Here is an 8,738-nt window from a genome sequence, read left to right as displayed (position 1 = left end):
CGTAAGTTAGTTCACATGTCTGGTGTACATTGTCATGTGTGTGCATCCTCTACAAGTGGTTGTGCTTTTGTGTGCTTTACAGTACTGTATAGAATACAGTAGTACAGTATCTTTATTTCAAGCCCAGGATGTCCGGAAGCAAGCATAAAAGCAGCGATGATGTAGCTGGTACTGCTAAGAAGCAGTGATAACGATGGAAACAAAACTGAAAATAATTGAGAGAGTGGAGCGAGGCGAAAAGATGGAATTGGCAGCCCAGAGAAAGGATGAAGAGAGACATGAGGAAGAAGAAGTAACTAAAGAACCAAAGAGATTCACGATGCAGGAAATGGCAAGGGGATTTTCTTTATTTGAGGAGGCACTGTTAGTTTTTGAGGCATAGGATCCAAACATAGAACAGTACACAAAGGTTGCAGCAGCCATTCAGAATGCAATCCAGTACTACTGTGTCATCATCTATGGCAAGAAAAGAAGAGCTGCAACACAGACATCGCTGGATTGTTTTTTCAAAAGGGGAGACAGAATTGAAACCAGCAAGGAACCAAACCTGTGCCATCAACGTCAGGCGCGAGTGAAATTGCAGCTTGCCCTCCGTCTCCTATTGCTGGCGATCCCTCAGCTCCACCATCTCCCACCTCCTCTCCCTCCTCCCGTCAGTAACTCTTCTTGCCCGTTCAGTCGATGCCAGCCCCTGTATGCCAGCTGTTGTACTGTACTACTGTACTTTTCAAGGTACTGTACTGTAAGATTAAAAATGTTTTATTTTTTTGTTTTTTTTTCATGTATTATTTGTGTGAAAAGTATTATAAACCTATTACAGTACAGTACTATATAGCCGATTGTGTTCATTGGGTACCTAGGCTAACTTTGTTGGACTTAACGAACAAATTGGACTTATGAATGCACTCTCGGAATGGAATTCGTTCCTTTGTAGGGGACTTACTGTACAGCATAATGATTTGACTTATGTTGGGCAATAAGAAATTTTCCTTTACCCTTCTAGATTTTTCTGGCTGGTCTAAGAATTAAATTAACATGAGACAGATTAACAGGAGAAAATCAAACAAAGTTTAATAACATGTACATATGGGAGAGGCCCAGGAAAACTGAATGACCAATATGGCTGAAACCCTCACCTGAAATATCATCTCCAGCTAAAAACAAAAGAGGATGTTGTGGGTACTGTTTGAGACTTCAAATGGGAGCAAGGTGATTTATATGAAGATGGAGAAGCAAATGTTTGGTGGATGGGCCGTGTAGAGAGACGATGGACACAGAGTGGACTCAGATCTCTAGGCCCTGCTGAGTTTCTCCTACCACTACCAGCCCGTATTCTTTGTAGATATCTCTGGTGATAGCTCTACTGGGGGATAACTGGCCCTCTATCTAAATTTTTTTAGGCGGTTAGGAGCAAGGTCAAAGTTTCTTCCTGAGACTTTTGGGCCTAGATTTTTTTTCAGCTTGAAATAATCTGCATACCAAAGAAACATTTTGCAGTGGCAAGTTTTGTTCCCCTACACTTACATACATCATGAAATGACGACCACAATAAGTTTAGCAAACATCCATGACCTCATATAGATACAAAATAAAAGAAAAAGAAAAAAATATTTTTTCCTTGTAATGAGAACTCTTAGGATTTACTCTTAACAACTTTCATATGCAACATACAGCAGTCTTAATTATATTAATCATGTTATACATTACATCCCTGTACTTATTCATCTTGTAACTAGAAGTTTGTACCTTTTGACCACCTTCATCCAACCTCCCCACCCACCTCTGGTAACCACAAATCTGATCTCTTTTTCTATTAGTTTGTTTGTTTGTCTTTTGAAGTATACTTGGCCTACAACACTATGTTAGTCACTGGTGCACAACATAGTGATTAGATATTTCTGTACATTATAAGATGATCACAAGTCTAGTTACCATCTGTCACCATACAAAGATATTACATTACTATTGACTATATTCTCCACAGTGTACATTTCATTCCCTTGACTCCTTTATTTTGTAATTGGAGGTTTGTACCACTTAATCTCCCACACATATTTCACTCATTCCCTGACCCCCTCCCCTGTATCAAATTACTTTTTGACGTCTGATTACATCACCAATCATATGGCTCTCCCGTTACAACTCTTAGGAGCCTTCCAATGATAAGTGGCAGGAATCTTTCACAAGCTTACATTTTAAAAATGAAATACGTTGTTTTACAGATCTAAAAATCTTAAGGCACATCTAGCTTCAGGTATTTCTCAAATTTTTCCTCAGGTATCTTGCTCTTTCTCCATTATTGTTTTCCTCTGTCTCTTTATGTCAATGTTCCTCATTCTTGGGACATAACATAGCCACAAGCATCTTCAGGTTTACATCCTACCAGCTTAGCAACCGCAGTGGGAAATGACTTCTCGTTTTCAGTAGTTCTAGCCAACATCTCAGATTTAACTCTTAAATGTACTTTTGGTCACATGCCCATGCTTAAACCAATTACCGTAACCGGTTTGAGATATACTGATTGGACATGGCTGCATCATGGGTCCTTTCCTCTAGCCATGGCAGTGAATTCAGCTAAACCTAAACCAAGTGGACTAAGATTGTAGAATGGGTTTTTCCCCCATGAAAATCAGGATGCTATTAGCATAAGTATGTTAAGGGGACGCTAAGCAGACACAAATAAAATCTACTGCTTGTTCTCAAAAAAATACCAAAACATCTTAATCAGTGTCCTATTTCTTACATGAAAAAAATCAAAACTCAACTTAGAGTTTGTGTCAAGTATTCTTTCTGAGATTAACTCCACATTTCCACCCAACCCCAAAATTGTGGCCACAGTTGCCCAAACAAGCCAAGGTCTTTCAAGTCTACTTCTTCCATCTGACATAGTCTTTCTCTAGCAACACATAACTGCCACTTTCCATCTATAGAAAGTATAATTATATTTAAAGATTCAGATTTAAATATAATACCTCTGTGAAACATTTCCCAACTCCCATTAAATAATTGCTACACAGTTCTCTGTACTTACACAATACTGCATATATAAATCTATTATAAAATATACTGTATTTTGATAGTTTCCATGTGGTGTTTCCCTCACCTGGTGTGTGAATTACTTGGGAGTACAAACTGCTTCAACAATTGACATATCTCTAGCCGCTAAGGCAATAACTGACCCAGTTTATGTTGGATGGATTAATTATTAAATAAGTCAAATTGAATAAAGTCTCAAATTCAGCAGCCAAATCTTGTCTTTACATGAATAAGTTGAACAAAGAGCTCCTAAACAAGTGTTAAGTGGGGCTGGTAATATTAATGAGTCCAGAAGCTCTTAGAGGTCTCCTTCAGATAGCACTGCAAATGAGCATTATTTTATTTTCACCAAGCCTTTCAGGTTATACATGCAACAAAATCAGCAAAGTCAGTATTCATTGTGGCAGACAAAGTAACTACTATGTATCTGTCTTAAAAGTTCCTGTGATGTTCTGGCTAGTTTTCTTTAAGTAAGATTTATAATATTTATGAGAAAGGAGGACAAAAATGAACCTGATGCTTTTGTGGAGAAGGAATTCCCTGGCTGAGCAGAAAAGCCTGCCAAAGTTTTGGTGTTTCTTGTTTGTTTGTTTGAAACAAGATTGAAGGGCCGTATAATGCAAGATGAAGCCATTAACAGTTAAAAGGGAGAGGACACACTAAAGAGACTCAGCTAGGGCCCTGGTAAATTATCAAAAATTGTGGGCTTTCTTAGTGAGAGTCTATGATTTGAGAAATTCATGAGGAGAAAAGGCGGAGGGGTCCCTGGGCACCTGAAAATGAGAATTGCTGCATTTAACTAGGCTGACTTTGGCATGGCATTTTGAAGAAGGCAGTCATATGTAATGGAACCAATAAATAGAGCATATCAGAGCCTGAAAACGCCTCCTGAAAACCTGAGAATAGGCTCATGTGGGTGAAACGAGGTGAAGGACGGTGCTTGGTACACTATAAACCCTCAGTAATATTGGCTGGTTTTGAATGAAATGAAACCTAACCTGAATCCAGTCCCTACTCGGTAACAGTGGGGAAGATAATGGATGCCTAGGCAACGTCTAGCAAGTTCTGGGATAGAGGCGGCTCCCACCTGTTGCGTCACCAGGGGGCTACAGAACTGAGTCGGGGACGGGAGAAGGGAGGAACCTGTGCGGAGGGTCATCCGACTGAGTCGGAACCGGAACCGGACACTCTGGCAGGAGGTAGAAAGCGAAGAAAACTAAACGACCATTGGTGAATTTCAACACTATGTCGTGAATTTCAGATCATTTTCCACTTGTTTACTAAGATGGAAAACTCGGATTCCGACGATGAAGGAGATGGAGTTCCGGCCCAACGCATAAGTCAAACGGACCGATTGGTTTGGGAAGAAGATTTCTTCAGGCTCGTCAACAATCTGAGTGAAGAAGATTACAAACTTATGAGAGACAACAATCTTCTAGGCATTCCAGGTGAAAGTACAGAAGAAGAGTTGCTGAGAAGACTTCAGCTAATTAAAGAAAACCCACCACAAGACTCAGATGAAAATACAGGTATATTTTGCTTTTGGAGGGAATAGGATGGGATGAATAAGGAACTTCATCATAGTAAATAGTAACTTCATAATAGTACATAGTAACTAATTATACAGAAGTGACATAAATTAATTTGGTGAGTAACTTCTCATAAAAAGAACTGGCATTTACTTGATTTTTGGTGGGAATGTCAAGGTATGTTTGTTTGTTTTCCTGATTCACATTTGGGTTGTTTTAATTGGGAAACAGTGTGAAGTAGCCTATTTGTATTTTTCTTGGTTTTCTACCTCAATTGAAAGTCCCTCCTACTTCCTGAATTATTTTTTCTACATAGACATGTAAAAAAAGCAAACAGAAATATTTTATAGTCTAATCAAGTGGTTCTCAACTGGGGACAATTTTGCTCTCTCCAACACCTGGGGACATTTGACAATGGCTAGAGATATTTTTGGTTGTCACAGGGGAGGCATGGGTGTTACTAGCATCTAGTGGGCACAGGCCAGGGATGCTGCCAAATATCCCACAATGCACAGGCTAGCTCCCCAAAACAAAGACTTGTCCAGCACCAAAATGTCAACAGTGCTAAGGCTGAGAAGCCGTGCTCAAACCTCAGGTCTGGTGCCTTCTCTCCCAGTGTGAAGTAGAGGATTTTACTGTCTAATGAAGAGGATACTATAACACTTTGGTTCTTGAATATGGTCTTATATGTACCATGCTAGGTTCAGTCTATTCATTTGATCTGACCTTCAATTTAATGTCAATTAAAAATCTTGGTAACATTAAGAAGTATTCAAATACTTTTAAACCTATAAAACTGGTTTATGTTTGGGCAATAATCTTATATTTTAAAACAGCTTATATATTATCAAAAGCACATAAGTGAAGAGCCTAGAAATAGTAATGTTGGAGACTAATGAAAATTAGACAATAATGTAAATTGAACTAAAATACTAGCATTGTACCTTAACTGGTGTTTACCTTGTTTAATTGCATTAGTGTTTTGACAGTGGACTGAAAAAAAAGTCTCTTGACATTCCTCCTACAGTGGTACACAGGGCTGTGTATATGACGAAATATTGAAAAATAGACTTCCTCCAGATTCCCTTTTTAAAAAATTCTCTAAGTTTATCTAGGATTAGCTCACTCTTTTTCAGATGGAACTGAAACTTTTCTACCTTTACTTATAAATCTAGACAGTGTAGTTTATAAAATATTAACTCTATAAATGTGAAATCAGTTTAAAACATCTGAGTATTTAAGTTCTCATTTTTTGTTTGTTTTTGAAACAAAGTTTCAGAGTGCTATTTTATGATGGTTCTAATTTTGGTAGTTCTTTTATGTCCCCTCCCCGTTTTTTTTGTTAACAGATAGAGGAGACTCTTCAGATGATGTGTCTAGTGGCGACTCTATAATACACAGGCTTAACTGTTTTGGACAAACTGAAAATATGACAAGTGGACAAAGAGAAAACCAATCTTGGAGAGAAGAGGGCCAAATTAATCCTAAAAGTGACCAGTTCAGATTCACTTTAGAAAGAAATTTTCACCTTGATAATGGGAGTCCAAATCCAGAGAATGAATATGTAGCATCTGCAAGACTTCCCAGAAGAGAAAATATGGAAGACAGCCAAAGGCAAGTGGAAAATCCACAATCTGGATCAATATTTACAAGACCATCTATGTCTGAACAAGATACAACTGAAACATTAATGGAATTCTCACCTACCAGAAGTCAGAGAAGAGCAAGAAGTAGGAGCCCAGAGTATCAGAGAACCAGAGCAAGAATTGAAAGTTGGCCGCCTCCACGTTCACTTAGGGAAAGTGTACAAAGACTTAATCATAGTATACCATCTCAGACTTCTGAGCAGCCTCTGGTAAGTGAGAATGTGAGATTTTCTAGAACTGAGCACCAAGAAATATTGAGACAGCAAATGACTGGATTTGAGTTGCACAATAGTGGTCTTATTGAAACTTCTAGAACAAGGAATGCCGTTCATGGAGAAAATTCTCCAGATACAACCAGCAGTGATGAATCTTGGGGAATGAGGGAAGTATATCCGACCATACCCTTCAATCTTGAAGTAGGACAAGTTCATTCTGGAGCATATTCTCAGAGAGACAGCATAGCTAGTAGAACTCAGTTAACATCTGAGACACCAAACAACACCGTCAGTTCTGAAAGTGAACGAGGATGGAGGCATGTGTATTCACATTCTGAGCGGGCAGATGTGAGAGCTTATGTCATTACCATCAGAAATCCCGTTTGTAGAATTTTAAATACTAGCTTAGATGATACAACATCTGTTCCAATTCAGAGCACGTTAAGGCAGACAATGACAGGATTTAGTAACTCGAGTAACCTTATGGACAGTGACAGTAATTTAGAGCATAGTGTCTCACCTCCAAGTCAAAACATGGAATGGCCAGAGTCACCAGATGAGAGCGATGGTCCTAATGGTAGTAGTAGTAGTAGATTTGGTTCTGATTCAAATCCTAGCTATAATCCCCATTCAAGTTCCACACTGATTTGTCATTCAAGCCCCAATTGTATGTCTAGTTCCAGTTCTCGTCCTATTTCCATTTCCAGCTCAAGTGATGAAAATTCAGAAATTAGCTCACTGATGTTTGAAGGCACTGAAGAAAGAAACTCATCATCAGACTTACCATCAGAGACCAGGCAAGGGGGTAGACAAATGACCCCAGTAATATCTGATGAAAGTGACCCTTTGCTCTTCCTTAGTCTGGAACAGTTTTTCCTCTTAGATGAAGATGATCTAGACCAACCTACAGGACTCAGCAAAGCACAGATTGACAACTTGGCTGTAAGATCTTTTGATGAAAATGATGCATTAAAAGCTTGCAGCATTTGCATTACAGAGTATACTGAAAACAGCAAGCTTCGCATCCTACCTTGCTCCCATGAATATCACATTTACTGCATTGATCGCTGGCTCTCTGAGAACTCTACCTGTCCTATTTGTCGTGGGCAAGTAGTGGATTCCAATGAGAGTGAAAATCCTAATTGAGATCTGAATTCTCAGCTATGTAAAGTGTTACAGTGACGGACAAACAACAGTCACCTGCCTCATGTCCACTTTTAGAGTTATTTATGCTTAAATATAACAATCTGAATCTAATCTAAATCTGAATCTACATATAACAATGTGAACTGAATCACTAGTTCCTGAAGGAATTATTGGGCTTTCCCCAATTTCTGTTCCATCATAAAAGGAAATATTAAAAAGTCAAACAATATTGTCCAATTTGACAATAAAAATTAATTTCACACCATAGCAGTTCACTGAATTTCAATAAAAACTTAGCATGTGCACTGGGTTGGGATGTTCCTGATTCCATGGGAGAAATGTCTTAATATGATATAATGAATCTAGATAGATCCTAGTAGTATTATCTAGTCACGTAAATCCCAGACATCTCTTAGCCCTGTTCAATCCTGGTTGTGCATGCAGAGAAACAGAAACCCAACCAAATGCCAATAATTAAGAAGCAATTTAAGACTATATTAGAGTCATTCACATAAAGAAGTCATGTTACATTCATAGAATGCCATAAAAAGCTTTGAAACCCTTCTCTTCCTATCTCTCTCCACAGCAGTTTATCCCACCTCCCTAACACTACCTTAAAGTTTCTCCTATTCCCCACTACCAATGTATCAGTCAGTTCTAGCTAAAAACTGATGGCACACTTTAAAAGAGTGATGGAATAGCATTTAATGAAGAGACTAAAGTGTGTAAAGAATGAAGGGAAACCAAGAGATGATGAAGTACCCTGATGCTAGCAACTGTGAGAAGCCAGTATTATAACCACTAGGTTTGAAGGGGCATAGAGGGATAGTAGTTCCTGCAACCCAGAATGCCTTAGAGTTGTAGTAGAAGTCCACCCGACAAGAGACGTAACCTTAGAGAATGGCATCCACTGCCAACCTAAAGTTTGGAAGGGGGCAGATCATGGAAATAAATACCCTTACCTTCTTTCCTCCTGACTTCTAATCTCTTGTCAGTACTTCATATTAGCCAAACCCAACCTGAAGACACAGAGAGACTGGTCGATGAAGCTGATAAAGGTCAGCCTCCTGGAATCACGAAGCAGGGTTAAGAAGGATGGCGAGTAGATCCGATAAGCAAATCAGAGACCATCTACCACAACCAGTGTTCCCAACTCTCTTCAAACC

General features: G+C 38.9%; 1 protein-coding gene across 1 annotated transcript; it reads left to right on the top strand.

The window, feature by feature from the left end:
• The first annotated feature begins 4,321 nt into the window (after positions 1-4,321).
• Positions 4,322-7,572, top strand: LOC133081753 (E3 ubiquitin-protein ligase RLIM-like). The gene is made up of 2 exons (XM_061178122.1): positions 4,322-4,565; positions 5,915-7,572. The coding sequence occupies exons 1-2, from the start codon at positions 4,322-4,324 to the stop codon at positions 7,570-7,572; spliced, it is 1,902 nt and encodes a 633-aa protein (XP_061034105.1).
• The last annotated feature ends 1,166 nt before the right edge of the window (positions 7,573-8,738 follow it).

Source organism: Eubalaena glacialis, chromosome X (assembly GCF_028564815.1).
Source record: "Eubalaena glacialis isolate mEubGla1 chromosome X, mEubGla1.1.hap2.+ XY, whole genome shotgun sequence".
NCBI classification, from domain to species: Eukaryota; Metazoa; Chordata; class Mammalia; order Artiodactyla; family Balaenidae; genus Eubalaena; species Eubalaena glacialis.
Note: the sequence above shows the minus strand (reverse complement) of the source record. Positions and strands in the feature narration are given on the sequence as shown.